General features: G+C 36.2%; 1 protein-coding gene across 1 annotated transcript; it reads right to left on the bottom strand.

The window, feature by feature from the left end:
* Positions 1-18,426: 18,426 nt before the first annotated feature.
* Positions 18,427-20,171, bottom strand: LOC113759556. Its single transcript, XM_027302129.1, has 3 exons — positions 20,053-20,171; positions 19,704-19,860; positions 18,427-19,539 (listed from the first exon to the last, which is right to left on the bottom strand). The coding sequence occupies exons 1-3, from the start codon at positions 20,169-20,171 to the stop codon at positions 18,427-18,429; spliced, it is 1,389 nt and encodes a 462-aa protein (XP_027157930.1).
* Between the last annotated feature and the right edge of the window lie 3,075 nt (positions 20,172-23,246).

Genomic DNA, 23,246 nt, shown 5'->3' on the forward strand with positions numbered 1-23,246 from the left:
TAGGGTGGATGGTGAATGGAGAGGCATACATGGACTGATCACGTGGAGTCCTAGGAGTGACAGGGATTTCGTGAAGATTCTTTCTCCTAGTTTCTGCAACAGTCTCCTTATGACACCAATGGTCCTAAAAAAATTTCAAATTTTTTCTTTCAAAATATGCTTGTGAGAAAACTGTTGAGACACTGTCTTTGGGTGATTTTCCAGTAAAAGGGATTTTAAAATGGGTAAAGATAGGAGTCAGAAATTTTTTATAAGATAGCTTCCTACGACTATCAGTGCTAATCTTGAGCAGAAATTTACACATTACAAACCCAAAATTAATTCTGACTTTTTCAACAAAACAGTAAAAGAGATAAAGCTCCATTTTGTTCGCATCAGTTCTGTGGCCATCAGTGGGCACCAACAGATTTGAAATGATGCTAAAGATGATCAAATTCTGAGGGCTAAGATCTTCTAATCTTGTCTCAGCAGGAGTGTTGAAGTGTGATTGAAAATAGCTCATGAGTTTAGCAATGCGAAAATGATGATAAGCAGAGGGATATTCCTCATATGAAAAGAAATTTGTAACTTTTCCTTTAAAACCAGTCTCAATATTTGTTTTCAGAATGGAATTCATAATGTCAGGAGTTAACGTGATGTCTACAGAGTTGACCCTAGAGATGAGTTCAGTGTGTGAATTACCCTTTCTAAGATTTGCAAAGAACTGATAGAGCATATCAGGGTAAAAAGTATTGGGGATGGACAGAAGATGAACCCATTTTTGGAACTCAAAGAGTTTAATGATAGGTTCGAGGTCAAGCTTACGAAATTCAGGAGGAAAAATGGTCCTTTGAGTGATGAATCCTTTTTGTGAGACCAACTCAAATCTGTCTCTGGCCTCATCATCAATGAATTTTGACAGAGGAGAAAGTTCCTTAGCAGGCTGAGTCAGTGGTTCCTTTTCAGAATGTTTCCTTTTTGCAGTTTGCTTGGCAGACAACTCAATATTCTGACCCTCAGACCTTGTCCGTGGAGATTTTCTGGTAGATGGCTCAGGGGTGTGCTGAACCTCAGCATTTTTCTCTGCATTTGATTGAGCAGTGCTTCCCTTTTGGGCAGATCTTTTTCTTTTCCTTTCGTGACAGTCACTTCAGCATGGGTGGGTTCCTCCATTTTTTCTGCATTCCTACTCACTAGATTTTCTTCCGAGTGATGCTCTTCCATCTGCTCATCAGATGGCTCAACAGTTGGAGCATCTCGCTTCCTTTGAACAGTTTGCTTGACCTTTCCCCCCCAATTTGCAGTTTTCTTTTTGGATACTTTAGTAGAGGGTTCCACAATTTCAATATCCTTATCCCTAAGTCTAAAAGAACGTTCGACCCCCGCAGAACCACCTCTAAATCTAACCATGATATAGTGTAGTTGGATATTGATGTAGAGAGTGGTTCAGATTGTATAAGATGGATGAAGAATGCAATATGAATTAATGTTGATGCACGAACCAGCCACAAGAAGTCAGTTTTGAAGGCTTAGGGTTTCGGATACAAATTTGAGACAAATGAGGCAGTTGGAAGTTGGAAGAGGTCAATATGTCTAGATGACAGGTAATAGGGGTGTAATGGTGTCGATTGAATCAATTTCTTGGAACTTGATTAGAGGAGAGAGTAATTTGAAATTTGAATTTTGACAGAGAACTGAAGAGTTGCGTCCGAGACAAAGAAGGTAAATGAACTTAATGAGGTAGGTGGCTTCCTTAAATGAAACAATTTTTGAGTGTCGGAAGGCCGAACGAAGTGACGCTTCCGACGCAATCGTCCGAACCAGAATGCTTCAGACAAAAGGATGAAGAACACTGTCGGACGTCCGTTCTAACTTATCGGACGTCCGATAAGAAGTGACCAAAGAGAAACTTAGAGAATTTTTTCTAAGATGCCCAGTTTTGTTCTCAGATACTCAAATTGATCCAGTGGAAGAGCTTTTGTGAGGATATCAGCAATTTGATCTTTAGAACAAACATATTGAACACAAATTTCACCATTGTGGACAAGATCGCGAATGAAGTGATACTTAATGTCTATGTGCTTAGTCCTAGAATGTTGAATGGGATTTTTTGTCAAATTGATGGCATTAGTGCTGTCACAAAACATAGGCACACAATTATACACTAAACCAAAATCATTCAATGTGTTTTTCATCCACAATAATTGAGCACAGCAAGCATGAGCAGCAACATATTCTGCTTCGGTTGTAGATAATGAAATGGCATTCTGTTTCTTGCTGAACCAGGATACTAAGCAATTTTCAAGAAAATTACATATACCAGTTGTACTTTTTCTATCTACTCTACAGCCACCAAAATCAGTATCAGAGAATCCACACAAAGGAAGTTCATGACACTTAGGATACCAAAGGCCAAAATTCAAAGTTTCTTTTAAGTATTTAAGGATTCTTTTTACCACATTTAAATGTGATTCCTTTGGACAAGACTGAAAACGAGCACACAAGCACACAGCAAACATGATATCAGGCCTACTAGCTGTTAAGTAAAGCAAGCTACCAATCATACCTCTATACTTCTTTTCATCAACTTTTGTACCTTGTTCATCTTTATCAAACTTGGTAGATGTGCACATGGGTGTTTCAACTTATTGTGAGTCTTCCATTCCAAATCTTTTCAGCAGTTCCTTGGTATATTTGGTTTGATTGATGTACGTTCCATCTTGAGTTTGTGTCACTTGGAGTCCAAGGAAGAAATTTAATTCTCCCATCATGCTTATTTCAAATTCTTTTTGCATGATTTTGGAAAAGTCTTTGCACAGTCTCTCATTAGTAGTACCAAATATAATATCATCCACATATATTTGTACAATCAGAAGATCACGCGAACTTTGTTTAGTGAAAAGAGTAGTATCCACTATACCTCTTTTGAAACCATTTTCAATCAAAAAATCACTCAAACGTTCATACCATACTCTTGGAACTTGTTTTAAACCATATAAAGCTTTTGAGAGTTTAAAAACATGATTTGGATAATTTTTATTTTCAAAACCAGGAGGTTGATCAACACAAACTTCTTGATCTATAAAACCATTTAGGAAAGCACTTTTAACATCCATTTTAAATAATTTGAAATTCTTGAAACATGCAAAAGCCAAAAACATCCTAATAGATTCTAACTTAGCTACGGGTGCAAACGATTCTTCAAAATCTATTCCTTCTTCTTGAGTATATCCCTTAACTATCAATCTGGCCTTATTTCTGACTATCTTACATTTGTCATTCATTTTGTTACTAAATACCCACTTAGTGCCAATGATAGGATGATCTTGTGGTCTAGCAACTAAAGTCCAAACCTTGTTTCTTTCAAATTGATTTAACTCCTCTTCCATGGCTAAAATTCAGTTCTCATCTTTTAGTGCATCAACAACATTTTTGGGCTCAAAATATGAGACCAAAGCAAAATTATCTATTAGTTGTCTAGAAGAGGAACGTGTTCTAACCTTTTCTTATGGATCGCCAATGATAAGTTCCTTAGGATGGTTTTGGACAAATTTTCAGGCTCTTGGAAGATCATTAGGAGTGGTAGTGTCTTTGTCGTTGTCATCCCCAGCTGGACTATCTTGATTTTCACTTTCCTTTGAATCATTTTCTGATGAAGCTGTGTCTTGATTACTGATTGTCAGCTTCTTTAGTTCTTCTTGAACACCTGCATCATCATCTTCATCACAACTTATGGAACTATCACCATTAGATTCATCGAAAGTGATATGTATAGCTTCCTCTATAACCAGAGTCCTACGATTATAAACTCTAAACCCTCTCTTATTTTCACAATATCCCAAGAAGATCCCCTCATCAGATTTTTTATCAAACTTACCAAGATGCTCCTTGATGTTTAGAATGAAGCATTTGCAACCAAAGACTTTAAAATAACCGACAACAGGTTTTTTTATCAAACAACAGTTCATACGAAGTTTTGTTCAAGATTGGTCTTAAAAGGACTCTGTTCATGGTATAGCAGGCAGTGTTTATAGTTTTAGCCCAAAAGTACTTTGGTAAATTGCATTCACCAAGCATGGTTCTAGTAGCCTCTTGAAGAGTTCTATTTTTTCTTTCAACCACTCCATTTTGCTGGGGAACTCTAGCAATGGAAAATTCATGTGTGATCCCATTGTTGTCACAAAATTCTGGAAAGCCACAAAAACGAAATTCTGTTCCGTTGTCACTTCAAATTTTTATGATTTTCAAACCAATCAGATTCTGAACCTTAGCAAACAGAGAAACAAAATTTTTGAAAGCATCATCTTTATGTGCAAAAAGCATCACCTAAGTGTATTTAGAAAAATCATCAACAACAACAAAACAGAATCTTTTGCCACCAAGGCTTGTGGTTTGAGTAGGACCAAAAAGATCAAGATGTAAGAGTTCAAGGGTTTTGAAGTAGAAACACACTTCTTGGGTTTAAAAGATACCTTGACTTGTTTTCCAAATTGGCAAGCATTACAAATACGGTCTTTACAAAAGTTGAATTTTGGAAGTCCTCTAACCAGATCCTTTTTGAAAATCTCTTTTAGCAAATTCATATTGAAATGACAAAGCTTTCTGTGCCATAGCCAGGGATCCTCATTTGCTACTTTGAGACAACTGAGGCTGGAAGAATCAACTTTCTCAAGAGTAACTACATAAATGTCATTAACTCTTTTTCCTTTGAAAACAATATTGAATTTTGAGTCAAGAACAAGGCATTCATATTTTTTAAATAACACAAACAGATTCCTATCACATAATTGACTGACACTTAGCAAGTTATAACTCAGGTTGTCAACTAAAAAGACATTGTGAACAAAGGTTTGACAATTCTTACCAACATCACCAATTCCAACAGTTTTGGCTTTATTATCATCTCCAAAAGTAACCTTTCCACTTGCTTTTGACTTGAGTTTGATGAACTGTGATGCATTACCGGTCATATGTCTTGAGCATCCACTATCTATGAACCACTTTGATTCTTTAATAATGTTTACCAAGTTCACCTACACAGAAATCCACAAGATAATATTTGGTACACATTACTCTTTGGGTCCGTGAGAGTTAGCATTATGTCTAACTATCCACATACATCTCATACCATTTCTCATGTTTTTCTTAACATAACAGTTGTTATTCATGTGACCGAATTGACAACAAAAACTGCACATAGTTGATGGATCATTCAAATGAACAGATTTAACAAAATTGATTTGACATCTCCTATGGATGGTAAAATCATTTGCATGATAATTTAACTTGTTCTGATGAGTACTAAAGTGAGATTTTTTTTTTATCATTCCTTTAAAGGTAATTCTGTTTCTGATGTTGAAACCACTGGCCAAAATCATTCATTCTATTTTTCAAACAATTTTGTTCATTTTTTAGTATGACACAGAAATTTATTTTTCTCTCGAGTTTAGCATGCAAATCTAATTCAATCCTTTTCAGATTATCATTTTCATTTTTCAAGTCTTTGTTTTGTCGATAAAGATTTGCATTGTCTTGAATTAGAAAGTTGATCTTCTGTTTTAGTTCTTTGTTTCTGACATAGGATTCTTTCAAACTGTTGTGCATTTTTTCTAAAATTGAATTAACATCATCATCAGATTCACTGTCACTATCAGTTAGAGAATTACATGTAGTTACCTCTTCATCACCAATGGCCATGAATGCCACTTGGGCAGATTCCTCTTCTTCTTCGACTTCTCCTTATGAATTGCAGTCATTCCAGGTGATCTGAAAATTGTTAAACCTTGATTTTCGTTCTACTTTGCTCTCCTTCTTCCTTTTTGTTGGACACTCATTTGCATAATGTCCAGGTTGTTCGCATTCAAAACACTTATCAGTTTACTTTTTGTTAAATTCTAGCTTTCCTTTATTTCTCAAGTTGTTGGACTGATTCTGGAAGGAATTGCTTGGGCCATATTTTCTGAATCTCCTCTTGTTGAGTATTCTTTTGAAGCCTCTTGTGATGAGTGCAATGTCACTGTCATCGCCTTCCATGTCTTCTCCATCCAGCGAGGCAGTATCCTCTTCATCTTGTGAAACTTTCAAAGCAATACTCCTCCTCATCTTTGTGTCTTCTTCTCCCTGCACCTTGGATTTTAGTTTCAACTCATAAGATATTAGAGAGTTGATAAGAGATTCAATGGATAGGGTATTCAGATCTTTAGCTTCCTCTATGGCGGTCACCTTGTTCTCCCAATCCTTTGATAGGGCATTCAGAATTTTTCTGTTTTTCTCACCTAGAGAGTAGATTTTCTCAAGCACTTCTAGATCCTTGATAAGATCATTGAATCTGCAGTACATCTTGTCAATATTTTCATGAGCTTCCATCATAAAGGATTCATACTTAGTGACCAGGATGGACTTCTTTTGCTCTCTCACATTCTCACTTCCTTCGTGGATTTTTCTAAGTTTATCCCAAATTTTTTTCGCAGATCTGCAGCCTTTGACTCTAATGGATTCATTTGAATCTAGAGTACTATATAATACATTCATAACCTTGGCATTTAGAGTAAGATGAGTTCTATTTTCAGCAGTCAACTCACTTTTTATTTTCGGTCTCGGCCTATGAGTATCATCATCAATAATAGAGGCATCATATGGACCCTCATTAACAATAAACCATAACTCAATATCGATAGATTGTAAGAAAATGATCATCCTTTCCTTCCAACTCACATAGTTTGGCCCATTGAACATAGGAGGTCTGGTGACAGATTGTCCCTCAAAGAATATGGCATTATTGGTTGTCATTTTTACTCCCAAGCCGATTAAGTTTAATTTCTAGGAGACCAATTGTAAGGATCGAAAACAACCTAAGAGGGGGAGTGAATTAGGTTATTTAAAAACTATCCGAAATATGAGTCACCTTATTGAACTTGCTTTCTTTTTCTAAAGGACCTCACAAAGAAACAATTGATGGACTAGCACAAGTAATTTGTCAGTAAAAGAAGCAAGCAATATATATATAATAAGACAGTAAATAAAAGGATGGAATGGCAGACTGAATTTCAAACTTGACTAAATTTGAATATCACTTTGTATATATATCAAGTTTCTTCAAATTGATCAACTTTCAACCAATCTATTGTGTACAAAGGAAGGATCACTTCCTCCTTGCCTCAAGTCCCACTCGATCAAACGAGGAAGTTTTACAATCATTCAAATAACCCTCACAAACCTATACTATTGAAGAAATTAAGTCACACTTGAAAAGCTAAAAGAAGACTACACAACTAAGAGTAGAAATCTTCTTTTTAAAGTATTCTTACACTTGAATCACTCAAGATCTGATGTAGCCTTAATGTGTAAAGTCATTTTCGAAGAGTTGACTAATCTCTATTTATAGGAGACCAAAAAATTCTTCAATAAATGCTGTCAACGGATAGAAGGCAGTTGGAGAGTCAACTAGCCGTTGGTAGTGTCGGACGTCCGGTACTCTGATTTTCTACGTTCGAACGAAGACAGTGAGTTCAAGACAATTTCTTGAGATTCGTAGGACGTCCGGTCTTTCCACAGTAAACGTCCGAAAGTGAACTCGTAAATCTTTTTTCATTTCTTTCGGAAGTCCGATGCTCCAATGTTTTGCGTCCGAAGCATTGCAACGTTTTTCGGACGTCCGGTACTGAGGTATTGTGTGTCCGATCGAGGTCAGTGATCATAGAAGATTTGGCTTTATTATCTTCGGACGTCCGAGTGTGAGTTCTTCATGCATCCGAAGTTACTCAATGGTTGTCGGCCATCCGATATGGTTCTTTTGTGCGTCCGACAGCTATTTCAGTAATCTGCCAAACTTGATCCTGTTTTGGTTTCAAGTTTTTGACCTTATTTTTGTTCCAAATCCTGACATAATCTCTTCAAAGAATATTAGTGACATCCAATTGTTTTGTAATCATCAAAAGTTATGAACTGAGATATACACTCCTTTCGAAAGTATGCACGATAAAGTAAATGTGAATGAATGATAAATAAATTCGGTCAAAGGGCAAAAAGATGAAAATTTATGTGTGAAGGAAAGTCTGAAATAAATGATTGTCCCAAAATGGGAAAAGTAGGGATTTCGTGCCAGAATTGGTTACTTGTCTATATTAAAGTTGGTAGTAAATAAATTATTAAAGACCATGAGTTAATGAGAGAGTAAAAAAAGCCCAACAACTAGGTGCAGTGAAATTGAATCCTCGTTATAAATTGTAGTTGTTACTAGGAAGAAGGCAAGTGTGGAGGGCAACGGAATTGGCGGACGTATCGTGGAACAGTCTAAAGAAAGGTAACAAGCAAATGTCTTTTTTTTGTGCATCCATGCTTTATTTTATGTAACGGAGTGCTGAGTTTTTTTTTTTAATTTAGTATTTGAAGCTAATAACAAGAAGTTAGTAGTATATTTTGAAAACTAGAGCAATGGGTTAAGTTATGTCCAATTTTGCACGATATATAAAATAATAGCGTGCTTAGTTGTTTTTAATTTTTTTGTATGCATTTTCTAATTCTTGTATGTAACATGAGCCAGAGAATTTAGAATTTGAAGCTGACTAAGTACATGGAATAAATTCTAGTAGTAGGTATATTATTTTGTTATTTTCTGTGATATATAAAATAATGTTGGGCTTACTTGGGTTTTGGAGGATTGAAGCAGTGTGATAATGGGCAAAAAAAGTAGGGAAAAAAGTGCCCATTAATTATTTGGATGACCATAAAATTTGTTTTCTGATAACATTGAGCATGCATGTGCTCCAACTAAGAAGACATCACAACCTAAAATATCACTATTTTTATTTTGGTTTAGGGTTTGAGATCAACATTCCAAAGGCAATGGAGGTGGATGATCCCAAAGGAAAGAGACCCATTGAGTATTATCAGCAAAATTTTTTGATATGGGTTACCAACCCTGTGTCACCATTAGAATACTACCACATTGAAGGTGATGACTTGTCTATCTGAGGAGAGCAGCTGGGTGAGAATGGCAATCAACAAGGTGACGATGAATCCATCAACCATGCAACCCTGGACGATAATGATGTGATGTCCATGATGTTTGACACCATGGAAGAAGTAGAGACTTTCTATCTGTTATTTGCTAGGGCAATGGGTTTCAGTGTTCGAAAGGGCTACAAATTGGTAGATGACAATGGAAGGGTGCATTATAGGCAATGGGTATGCAGCCGAGAAGGTTGAAGAGATCCAAAATACATCAATAGAGAGGACAGACGAAGAGAACCTCAGCCAGATACTAGAGTTGACTGTCAAGCAACTCTCAAGATAAGATACGCAGCCGAGGAAGATAAATATGTTGTTAGCGACTTTGTGACGCCACAAATTAGCATGCCCAAGTACCACGAAATTATTGAAGTGTGACTATGCCCAAGCACACACACTACATCGTGTGGGCATGAAGACCAGCCAAATTATGAAACTATTTGTTCTATAGTGTGGTGGATATCAAAACATCCCATTCACTATGAAGGATCTATATAATAGAATGAATGCCGGTCAGATGGAGGAAATTGCAGATGGGGATACAGAGGGTGCAGTTGCATATCTATTTATAAAGAAGGATGCTGACCCTGAAGTGTACTTTAACTTTACAGTTACCTACGATGGCCGGTTGGGAAGGTTGTTTTGGTTGGATTCTCACTCTAGGGAAGACTACAAATATTATGGTGATGTCATAATTTTTTATAGTACTTACAAAACAAATAGATATGTGCATCCACTGGTTGTGATGTGTGGCATTAATAATCATTTTTGCACGTCTGTTTTTGCATGCTCTACTGTTCCTGACAAGGAAGTTGAAACTTATGAATGGATCCTTAACAACTTCCTTGAGGCAATGGATGGCAAACAACCATTATAGTTGTGACGGATGGGGCACCTCAGATGAGAAAAGCAATCAAGAAATGTTTCCCGAATGCAAAGCATTGCCTTTGTTCATGGCACATACAGTGAAATCTCATTTCTAATATTGCTAATGAGGAGTTTAGGGAAGGGTTCAAAAATTACATGTACAAAAACTGCTCCATTGACCAGTATGAGACAAAACAGGCCAATTTAGTCACCACATGCAACCTCCAGAATCATGATTGGATTAAGTACATCTACCAAAAGAGGAAAAGATGGGCATTAGCATATCTATAAGGGAACTTTTTTGGTGGCATGAGGAGCACACAACATTTAGAGAAGATGAACGATGTCTTAAAGATATACCTCCACAAAGAGCAGAGACTATTTGAGTCAATTAGGGCATTTGACCTAGCTATGGCATGGCTTCGACATAAGGAGGCGAGGTTGGATGCGGAGACAAAGCATAACTCCCTCTTATTCGCTATTGATATGCATAACTTAGAGTGGCATGCTACAGAAATCTTCACAAGGTGCATATTTATGAAGGGTAGGAAAGAGATGAAAAGCCAAGGTGTGTATTTTAGGTACAACGTGATGGATGATGGAGTTCAGTGCATCCACTTCATTGCTCATGCCTATTCAAATAAACAATGGAGAGTCCTATACAATCGGGAGTCACAAGTTGTGCAGTGTTTGTGTGAACAAATGGAGATGCTAGGATTACCATGTTGCCATATGTTTAAGGTCATGGTCATAGAGAGAATGCAAAAAATTCCTCCAAGTTGTATAATGTGGGGATGGACCAGGGAAGCAAGATACAGAGCCAATGATGCATCTAGCATGCAGTCGGAAGTGACAAATGTCAATGAGATGGCACGATATGCCCGTTTGGCAAGTGCATGCAACACAATGTGTTTCTACGCATCAAAGACATCCAATGGCTATGGGCACTTGCTAGACGTCATCCAAAGAGAGACAACTAACATGAGAACTTTATTGCTTGAGCAAAGGTCAGACGCTAGATCATTCTCTCATTGTCATGTAGTTGGGATTGGTGATCCCCAAGTAACCAGAGGAAAGGGAAACCAAAAGAAGAGAACAAAAGAGAAGGATGCCCATAACAAGTGCGGGAACTATGTGTAAGATGATAATCTTTAAGCACTTCATTCTTTTTCTTACGTATCTCGGTAGATTAACTAGCGTAATTTATTTTATGTCTGATTTTGTAGGTCATGGAAGGGGCACAACAAGCGAACTTGCCCCTTAGACCCATGTGTTCGATGAGTTATCCCATCCCATTGGCATGTCACAAGACGGGTTGCATGGCAATTTAAGTCTTGCGTGGGTGTGAGGGGGGCTTGAATTGTAGTCACAGTCAACCTGTGATTTTGGGCAGGTACAACGAAGTTAAAGCATTAAATTGTTAGGTGTTGACTTATATTTTTCATATATTTGTATGCTTTATCTTTTATTTATTTTTTGATAGACACCATGGGTTGGAGTGGGCCAAGGGTCCCACGATAAAGAAGGCCAAGGTACTCAAACAGGTAGAGAGTAGGAGAAAGTGGATGAAGAGAATGATATTGATATCATTTTCAGTTTGGAATTGCCTACGTGTTGACTACACGTTATGTTGATCCATCTAAGATTTTTCATGGCTTTAATAGTGGGTTTTGCTCATTTGATATGAAGTCATGTAAATTGGAGACTTGTTGCTTTAATTGTGTGGCTTTAATGTTGCTTTCATTCTATGAATCGTTATGTTTTTTTTTTTTTGGCTTTTTTTGCTTTAATTTTTCATTATGTTTGAATTTGGGTCTAGTTGACAAACCTTTATGAATCTTATTTCAGGACTTCATTAAGGCGGGAAATTTTCACTGAAAATTTGAATCCCTAACTAAATTTTCGTGTGTTGAATTTTTACTAAAAATTAGAATTCCTGCCTAAATTTTCATAAATGTCGACCCGTCATGTCTTGATTTATATACAGGCATAGAAACATAGCTTGCCCAATCTCGTCGATACGGTTGCTTTGGGAGAGTCTTAGATGGTATGTCGAATATCAATGTGTTGGCAGTTGTGAGTGGACGAAGGTAAAAGCAACGGAAGTGTACCCAAAAAAGAGTGAGTTACCATCAACCCCTTTCGCTTCATCAGAAATGCATGAAAGACAAGGATTTGATGCCTGGTCGTCAACTGGAAGCATGTCTTCAATTGCAAATCACGAGTTGCCCTTACGGCAATGTAGTTGTGGGCATTATTATGAAGTCAAAATTGTAGAGAAATCTAATGCAAATCTTGGCCGATTTTATTATACATGTCAGAAGCAAAACGTGTGGTATTTAAATTCGTTAATTTGTAATATGTGGTTGAGTATGTGGTTTTTTAATAAAAATAATTTTATAACGTTTCCATGCTGGTTACAAAATCGGTGTAATGGGTTTCAAGGGTGGCATAATGTGTATGCTCGGGTAATTAGATAGTCCACTAGGGAGCCAACTGTATTCCGTAATACTCCATCAGTTGAAACAACCAACTCCCAGTCAGTAGAAGTGGGTGACGATCCCACGTCCCCCTAGGTCGTACCCCAGGGTTTAGCGGACCACCTGCCCAACTCTCGCCAGAACTCACTCACTCATTCACTTCAAATAAAATAAGTTAAAACCTCAAGAGTAAAGGAAATAACAGTTCTCAAACTTGGAACGTACATGTACATTTATTTCTATTCAAAGCATTCGTACAATCCCAAATATATCACAAGGTTTAAGTTCTCAATACATTCAACCCTAATTAAGCGACTAGTGCGGGTTCAATCGCAAATTTCCAAAAACTAGACTATGCTAGCGTGTACCAGTCTCACGCCTCGTTCGTACCCCCTGTAAGAAAAACAAATGGCATGGAATGAGCTAAAAGCCCGGTGAGGTTCCAAATAGCAAGTTGACCATTATTGAAAAGTTCACGTATCAAAGTAGCAAAGTAGCGAGCATAACCAGTCCATAAAAGTGAGCAATAACACTTCAAGTAACAAATCTCAAAATGAGCGAGTGTAAAATTCTTGTCTAAAAGAAACAATAACACTACGAATAACAATCAAAGTATAAGGATACAGATGGCTCTCAGGAGCCAATTTTCTGTTGCTTCACCAGAGCTTGATCAAGTATTAGTTGACACTCCGTCAACCTTCAAGTAAAGTAACCAATCCAATAGTGCTTCGCTACACACCAATCCGTCCGCTATTCAACCCCCTTATCGGGCCCAAATACCAACTAAACACTGGTGGTAATACTCGAGTATACCGATTAGTCTAGGAGATATCACTCCACTCGACAAAACAAGAGACCCATGGTTCGTTATCTAATCGACCAAACCCTTGCCGGCTCGACTCGATTAACTAGCCGTGGGGTTTGGGTTCCCAAATAGTCACTATAGTCGATAACCAATCGACTTAGTCAAGAGAAAAGTATGGAGACGAGAATGAGAGGTACCTCCCACTCGTATCGAGTGTGGTTCATACTGCCGCTCAGTACTTACAAGTCAAGCACAAGTACAAATACAAGTACAGGTCAATGCAAATCAAGTCACTTGTACAAGCATGAATGAGATATCAAGTATTTAGTTGAGTTAGGTCAAGTGCGATAAAGTACACACTTGCCCGACCAAACTAAGCAAATCTTATCCGATCATATTGATAAATCAAATATCAAGTTCAATAATGTATTTGGAAGCACTCACCAAAGATTGAGTGCTTGTCAAAAATCACGTTCAGGTGTAATTTCTTGGTTGGAGTCCAAATCTGTGATACAATATCATTTAAGAGCTTGAAATCAACTAGGGTTCGAAACTTAAGAGTTTCGCTTAAAGAAAATCAAGTAACTGGAACTCATTTGGGTAATATTCATATTACTTATCACACCCTAGAAAACTCATGCTCGCTCTTTTAGTTTTGGTAAGGAAGCGATTAAAACTTTGGAATTCTCATTTGAGTCAAAAGACGAGGAAAACGTATTTCTATTGGTCACTACTTTCATGTTTCCAAGGGTACAAGTTTCGGCCAAATTCCAGCTTATATAGTTCTACAAAAGAGGACTCGAATAACCTAGACAATTCAAGTTCACTCAATCTCAACTCTTCGCTCGAACCACAAGTACACACGTCTAGTCCTCGAGTAAAAATTTGGGCGGCATGCCCTTTGTATTTAGCTATTTTCCAACCATTTATGGCTTCATTATTTTTTTCAATTCAACCCCAAATTCACACACAAATAATCTTACCACAATAGCCTTTCACTAGGCTCAATGTCATTCAATTACAAAACAATGCTTGCAATGCGACCGGAACTAATATTCAAGACAAATAACACAATAACAGGTTTGATGTCTCTTGGCGTTTTGGTCACAACCAAAGCTACACTTATAGGATTGGAGTAGACTTTATGCCGTTTTGAAACTAAGACAAAGGGTTACAACTTTCATGAAGACAAGTCAACCCAGTTCATAGTTGATCCAGGTCGAATTTGCAGATTACAGAACCAGAATTTCATTGTTAGTCTGGTTGTCAGAACTGGATTTAAATGGCAATAACTCAAACTACAAAATTCCGATTGAGGCATTTTCAGATGCGTTGGAAAGTTGAAACATAGGGATAGAATTTTTATGTTTTGGCCAAAGGCTGATTTGATACGGATCAAAATGAAAAATGAAGCCAAAAATGTGAAATCTCAAAACTGTCTGCGAAATAGGGCACTTGGCAGTCAAGGTAGTTTTGTCATTTCATAGGCTACAGTGCTCCGATTGAGCTGAAATTTTGCAGGAAGCTAGTTAACACCATTTCCTACGAATTTTATGTTTTGACCTAAGCCTGATTCGGCCTCTAACATGAACAAATTAAACAGGTCAGAAGCAGGGTAGCTTCATCACTAACACAAGATTACATATAAGTTCATCAACCAAAACCCTAATCCAAACGCTTCATGCTGGCCGAATGTTATATGCTACAAAACTAACAAGGTTTAACCATGAATTTACTTCCATAAACTAAGCATAAGCATTACTACACATGAACACCAAAACAACCATCCATTCCACAACCAAAGCTGAAGCTTACACCATAAAGCTGGAATTTACTATAACCACTACTAAAATCATGAAATCTACCTAAACAAGCCATAACTTTTACTTGTAAACCAATAAGTAGCACAACCGTGAACTAATACCAACCTTACCTAGAATTGGAGAAGCACAACAACCCCCAGGAAGCTTGAACCACCAAAACTCTCCACTCCAAGATAGCAATCCACCTTCCTAAGCAACTTCTATGGATTATTTGGTGAATCTATTGGTTAGTTTGCAAGATTGAGCAAAAATCAAGAACCCAAAGTTGAAGCTTTTCTCTTGCTCTCTCCATGAAGCTCACGGCCTCCCTCTCTCTTTTTCCTATCAATTTGGCTTTGTTTGTTTTCCTTTCATTTACTAATAACTTCGATATTTAAACTAAAGTCAAAGATACTTTTTCTCCACCAATCAAAATTGAGCTTAGGAAAATCCTAGAAGCTCTAAGGTTCTTAGTATCTTACTTTGCTAATCCTCACACTATGGCCCCAATAACTTTTAATCTTTGCAATTAACTCCATAGTTCACCAACTAGTTGTCAAAAATTATCACACGTACTGCACTAGCGGGTCCCACGTCCAATATACACTACTAATGTCACATGAACTAACTTATAGCGGAAAAATGTCTTCAAACTTAATTCCCTTATAAAATAGTTAGAAAATTAATATAATAGAGGAAAGTATAGAAAATGTATGCACGGAATGAAAATAAGGGCTAGAAAAAAAAAAGTCAGGTTCTCACCGTTTTTCCTTAACCCGCACGTACTAGGGGTTTTCACTTATAATTCACTAATTTATCATTATTACTTTTAATCACACACCTTTTTCTTATCTAAAACTCATTCTTAACCACCAAATTTTGTACACACTCTGTACCGAATAATCACACTACCAAAAAACATAAAAACTGTAGTTTACCTTAACGATGAAAGTAAAGGGAAAACCCTTGGTTCTATGATTAATTGTAACTATTGAGGAAGTGAATGAGTAGTAAAGCTATTGTAAAATAATAAATTCCAAATTAAAGGGAAGTTTTAAGAAAATATGACCGAATTTTCCAGTCGTCATATTCTCTCCAATTTTGGTCCCCAATTTATAGTGTATGCTCAGAATTAGTCCCCAATCTATTTTGAAAATCAATTTTAGTCCCCAATCTAGTCAATTTTGCATGAAAAGTGGATAATTGATGGAATTTTTTTCAATTTCAACTGGAATCAAGTCACGTGAGATCACGTGCCGGCACCTAAAACCCCTTTTTCAATTTTTTTAATTTCTGAAACACGTTTTTTAATATTTTCAGCTTTCTCTTGCCTTTTGTCTAATTAAACAAAGACATAAAAGGCTAAAATTAATTAATTAAGTAGTTAGTAATCATTTGTAGAAATAAATCATAGAATAAAGAGGGATGGCAACATCCTCTACATCTTTCTTTTCTTATCTTCTTTCTTCCAACTCAAGAACAAACCCTAGGAGCCTCAATCCCATTCTAATCAGCCAAGAAAAATTCCTCGTTCTGGCAAAAAGTTGCAAGATCTGGGCCAAAACTTTGTATTGAGTTTCTTCTATTCTCAAATTGGCTCCTAATGGAACCAATGAAAAATTGCAACTGCAAGCAGTGAGCAATAATGGTTACTTCTTGGACAGACAACAATCCTAAGGGAAGATATTTTACTTGTGCAATCAAGAAGGTATGGTTGTCTTTGTTTCTAATTTCATTTTTCTATCTCTGTTTCTAAGTTTTGTACTAAAGCTTTATGATGTTGGCTGTGAAGAATGACAAAGGAAAAGGATGCAATTTTGAATGGTATGATTCGATAATGTGTAGAAGGTCAACAGCTCCGATTCTTGGACTGCTACGAAGCATGAACTCTAAAAATGCTACAATTGAGAGGCTAAGAGCAAGGGAAAGAAAATTATTGTTGGCAATTTTCTTGTTGGTACTTCTGTTGTTTATTGTGTTACTGGTGTAAAGGGCAGAAGGTTGGACAGTCTTGGTATCAATTGGTGAAAGGAAAATGTGTTAAGTGTTTGGCTAATTTGTTGTGGTCTAAACTTAGAGATGAAAGACATTCATCCAGATTCTTTGGTCTTTTTTGTTGTAATGGCTGAATGTGTAAGTTTTAATCTACTATCAGGCTAGTACATGCTGTTTATTTTGAATGAATGAATATATTGGATGTTCCAATCCGCCATCGCTTAGTTGTGATTTTATAGTTAATTTACAAGTTATCTGGATGTTGAGTTATCCCAGAAAATGAATTCAATTTGAGAGGTTGAATGAAAGAATCATTTGATAGCTAAATCATGAATCCTAACTTGGAATACCACATACGTAATGCTAGATAGCAAAACAAAACAAATGGTAACATACAAAAGATAAAAGTAGAATTCATTGCTAACTTGGATCCAATGTACAAAAGATACATTCAAAATTCATTACAACCATCAAATAGGCAATGTTTAGTCATTTGCCATAAATGATTACAAGCTTCAAAATGTCATGTTCACGCTAGCTTGTTCTCAAGATACATGAGTTCCAAAATACCAATGTACAAAAGCTACTAATCTGACAATAACATATTTCAAATTCAGCAACACAATCATCCAAAAGGTGCTGATTGGCAACATTAAGTTAGGTACAAGATCATCAGTTAGTTGATGTTGGCTTTCCCTTTGTCATTGCAAGGTGGATTTGAACATCTTTGATCCGAAAAGGTAAGATCCTTCTTGGCCAACTAGTTGACTATTATGTACCACAAAATTTTCTGGGATCCCAAAAACTTCATGTAGGTTTGGTTCAACAGTAGGGGCAGAAGATATTATGTTGTCATCACCAATTGCTGGGTTGTTCTGTGATGAATCTATTTGCTTTGCACTTCGTTTGGTGCCATTTCCCTACAATACATCAGCATTTAACCACTAAATACATTAGCATTAAGTATTTAAACACTAAATACACCAACATTAAATACTTCAGCATTTCCCTACAATACATCAGCATTTAACCACTAAATATTAAACTCACAAGAAACAATAAACTAAATGTACATTAAGTAATAAAATTACAATAGATTTTCTTGATGTTCTTGTTCTTGTCTTCTTTGCATGTGAAGTGTTGCCCTTAACCTGCAACAAAGCATAAAATGCATTAGCTGCTACAATGTTACAATCATTACTATATCTGTTTATACAAATTAGGAATTATTACTTACAGAGTTATCTACCATCATGTCATCTAGTTGTGAGAGACTCATATCCTGATTTGCTTGTGTTTCCTGCCCCTGTTCAATCATTTGACTGGCTGAAACACTTGCTTCTTGTCTAAACTTACATGTCCATGTGTTATGGCCTTGCTCACCATAGAATGAGCATTTATAGATTTGACCAAATCTCCTCACCTTCTTGCTTTGCTCCTTTGTTTGCTATATCTCATTAGCAGATTTTCTCCTCTGTTTCTTTGGTCTTCATGGTGCTTTTCCATATGTTGGTGGGAGGGGTGCCTGAATATCTACATCTTCCCGCTCATTCTTTCCACTCACAGGTAAAATGCAAGAATCATAACATTTAAGATACATTTTAATAGTGTAGCAGCCATTAATGTACTGCATAGGGTCCTTCATAGCAATCCACAAAGCTAAATTTGCATGAGAGCATGGTATCCCTATCAAATCCCATTTCCTGCATGAGCAAGTCCAATCCTCAATATTGACCGTCCACTTTTCACCATAAGGACAAGCAATTTCAAAACTCACATCATTTGATTTGTAAGGCACATAGTAAGTTGCCTTGTCAATATTGACCGTCATCCTTTTTCTGATTTTTGGATAGAAATCAAATTTACTCCACTTTTCACTAGCTCTATCTCTATTTTCCTGCATTCTTTGCATGACAAAATGCCTTAATGCCTCCATCATGACAACAATGGACCCCTCCCTGGCATCTAATATTTTACTGTTAAATGATTTACATATGTTATTCAACAAAATAGCACATTTAGAGAATGTTCTGAAGTGTGATTTACTCCACTCTGCTGAATTCTTGTCCTCTAACCACTTAATTGCATCAACATCTAATTTTCCTATGGCTTCCATTCTTGTTATGAATTGTGCATGAGTAGTTGCCTTAGCTGCTTTCCATAGAGCTCGCCTCATGGCTGTCCTTTTGAATCCAGCAGTTGCCATATTGCTATGCATATGCTTCATACAAAATCTATGATCAGCCCCTAGAAAAACTATTTCACATGTCTGAATTTTGCCCTTCTGCTTGTCACTCATTATGATCCATTCATGGTCTTTTTCAATTTTTAGATCCTCCTTAACTAAAGCAAGAAACCAAATCCAAGAATGCTTAGTTTCTCCCTCAGTTGCTGCATAAGCAATTAGGTACAAACCATTATTTGGATTAACTCCAGCTGCTGTCAGCAATACTCCACTAGCTGCACCTTTGAGAAAAGTCCCATCTAAACCAAACACAAGCCTACAAGCATCCAAAAATCCTTTTTTCACCCCAGTAAAGCACATGTACAATCTTTGAAATTTTCCTTGTTTGGTGACTAAATCACAGTAGTCTTCTGCTACCTTTATTACTACAGTACTACCTGAATTACTTCTCAAGATTTCATTGATATATTTGTGCAACTTATTGTACTAGTCCACATCACTATCTTGGCCAACTTCCTGCCAATTTTTTTAGCTCTATAGCTTTAATGTCTACTCAAATAGCACTTGCTCTCTTTCATTACCAGATTTTTGAAGCTAGCATAATCCAGCTTGGGATTCTCCCTAAATCTGTTAACATATTTTCTGCCAACCCACCCAGATTTGACACTCTTGTTATGATATGAAAATTGCTTCTGCTGGAATGTTCTAACTTCCAATCTTCCATCACCTTTCCTCTTCCTAGCATATATGCACCAGTCACATCCTTTTTTAGGACAAATTGCCCTCACTTGAATGGTGTCACTCTTGATAAATTTAAATGGTCTACCCCGCTTGATATTCCAGGTTCTAACCACCTCTTTAAACTCTTTGAATGTGGTAAATACCTATCTAAGTTCAAGTTTGGGGTTATCTGTGTCCTTGCGATCATACATAGGGGGTCTTGAATGACCCTCTTTATCTGAACCTTGGAGACTATCAATATCTGAACCTGAATTTGGTGCAACATCTATGTTGGAGTCGTCATTATCAGTATCAGAATTATTCGCCATTTGTCCCCTAGTTTCCTCTACATATTCCTTTTTTTTTTCATTCCTCTTAAGTTTGCTCTTTCTTGTAATTTTCTACCCCTAACAATTCTAAATTATGATCAACATTTTTTTCATAGTTATTGTCATCAGAATTTTGCTCATAATCTGAATCTTTTCCTAAGAATTCTCCAGAATCAGAACCCCCTGTATATTCACTATCAGATTCATCCTCTTCATCTTCTAATACAAAGTCTTCTAATCAATGTCAAACCCCCATTGTGATGCTAATAACTCACTAAAAGAAACCTCTATGTACAAATCAACTACCCTCCTATAGTCAAATTGATCAACACAATAGGCATGCAGTTCTCTATCGTGTTTTAACAAATGGAAGCCATATTCCTCTATCAAAATGTGGTACTTTTTGTCACCTATAGCCTCAACCTGACTTTCCAACATTTTATCAATTTCAAAAAGGCTTATACCTATGACCTTTACATGATCAAACACCTTTAATTCACCTCCCTCATAATGAAAATCAGGTTCAATTTCACATTTCCCCGATAAGTGACACTTCATAGTCACTTCCGTGCTATCACTGTCTATATTTAAAAAAAAAGAAACAAACAAACAACATAGGCAACAATTTAGATGACAGAAATAGTAAAACTAGCAAACCGACAATAAAAAAATGCATACTTTTGCAAAGATTCAGAGGCAAGGACCATCAATTGTAGTAAAACAAGTCCCACTACACTAAACATGGACCAGCATGATAACCGACAATAGAGACACACACAGGATCACATCATAAATGACAAATTTTTGTAGGGTTTTTTTCAAGATTAGTCATTAATAAAACCTTAATCATAATTTTTTGTCCCCCCCAAGTACAAAAAACAGCTTTTCCACTATATTCACAATATAATAGGCGATTGCGCTTATATATCACAAAAAAAGGCAAAATCACATACTATAATTAGGTGCTGCTAGCCTGTTCATTTCCTTAGACCTCACTGCCATTTCTACTTTGTAAAACCACCAGGAGCTTCAGATTGACTGAATTCTACAAGATTTTTCCTTATTTTTTTACATTTTGATTCTTGATTTTGGCTCTTAGGGTTCATTGTTCTTTTTGCTAAAGAGACCAGGGTTGAGAAGTGTGAGAGCAAATGTTTTCTTTTTTTATTTTCAACCTTTTTAGTGGGCTCCACTGCTTGATTAGTGAATTTTAGCCTTTTATGTCTTTGTTTAATAAGACAAAAGGCAAGAGAAAGGTGAAAATATTTAAAAAGTGTTTCACAAATTAAAAACTTGAAAAAGGGGTTTTAGGTGCCGACAATTGTCCACTTTTCACGCAGTGATCTCACGTGACTTGGTTCCAGTTGAAATTGAAGAAATTCCTTCAATTGTCGCCAAAATTGATTTTCAAAATAGACTGGGGACTAATTCCACGCATATACTATAGATTGGGGACCAAAATTACAATTCTCCCACTCAAAAAACTGGTCTACTTGACTGTAGGTTTTCCTTTAGTCATGCCATTTTGTCATTAGTGATGATTGCTTCTTCTAAACCTTAGCTCACTGCACACGCCATGCGTATGAAAGCCAAACTTAAATTGAACTCGTCAAGTTGCAAAATAAGAAAATTTGGGTTACGTTTGGTATGAGTGGTAAGGGAAAATTTAATTCCTTATCAATTTAATTCCTATATTTATGATTCTTGACTAATGTGATTGCTCATCTATCACCACATATCAATTTAATTCCTTATCTTCATTTAAATGTGACGATTGTATAATTGTTGGCTGAAAATGAAAGGAAACTGACAAAGAAATGTCATGTGAGTGCATGTGCATGGTTAAAAGAATACAAATTATAACCAATTTGATCCCTTGTTTTTAAGGTTTTGATTCCTTAGTATCATGACAAGCCAATTTTGCCTCTTAAATTTAAAAATATGGTTAAGGAGATCCTTTTGATAGAAATTTGAGTTGCTAATGCCTTTCACGTCGCATCCGTCTCAACAATATATTAAAGTTTCATAACATCTCAAATAAGTCATAAAACTCATAAAACTAACCCCAAAACTCTTTATCGTGAAGAAAATAAATTTTTGTAACTTTAAAAAAAATCAAACACAAAACTTTAAACATAATTATGGAATTTGTGCCATTTCCGAGTTGAAATATTATGAAAAAGAGTACCAAAAGGTGAAAGAAAAATGCATAAATTTATGTTTGACATAGTATACAACGCTTCTTTTTTCATTATATTGAAGAGTTTTGGGTGAGTTTAGAGTTTTGGGATTTTATTTGAATGTTTGGTGTTTTCTGCAAAATGGCACGAAATATCTCTAAGGTCTCTTAACTCCATTAACAACTCTAAATTTGTGATGAGCGCAGGGTATATATATATATATCAATTAACTCATCCAAAATCAAATTTTACATTTATAACATCCTAAATACCTCACATGTGATTTTTCGCAAGTATACGAGTCAAGAGCGAGTATAGGGTATTAAGGGTCGAACCCACATGGAAGATTTTCAATTATCGGTGATTTTCAAACTCCTTTATTATTTAGACTATGAAAAGTGCAAGAAATTAACTCTACTCTATGAACATGAAGATAATACTAGAAAGCTCCTAGATATATGGAATTCCTTATTACTCTTGCAAGTGAAGTTACTAGTTAAGTGAATGCTATTATCTTGGTTAGTTATAGCGTAATTTCCTCAAATATATGAAACCTACTCTTGTAGTGAATCAACTATATGTGTAATTAAGCCATACCTACTTTCGTGATTATGAAATTAATTACAAGTTCATTTCTTCTATGAAATCACATGAAACAAGTCATTAAAGCCACAAAGGTACACCTTTACTCTCTTGAGTGAACTCCCTAGGTTTATCACTTCCTTGAACAAGTGTTAAACTCCAATTCTTATTGCAAACTTAACACCTTTAGATAATCACAACTAATGGCCGGTTAATCATGATTAGAAAAGCAAAAGTTATAAATAACTTGTTCAAAATAATATCATCAAATAACCAAGTAAACATCACTAACAAGATATAGAGAGTTCATCCA

This window comes from Coffea eugenioides, chromosome 2 (genome assembly GCF_003713205.1).
Source record: "Coffea eugenioides isolate CCC68of chromosome 2, Ceug_1.0, whole genome shotgun sequence".
Taxonomy (NCBI): Eukaryota; Viridiplantae; Streptophyta; class Magnoliopsida; order Gentianales; family Rubiaceae; genus Coffea; species Coffea eugenioides.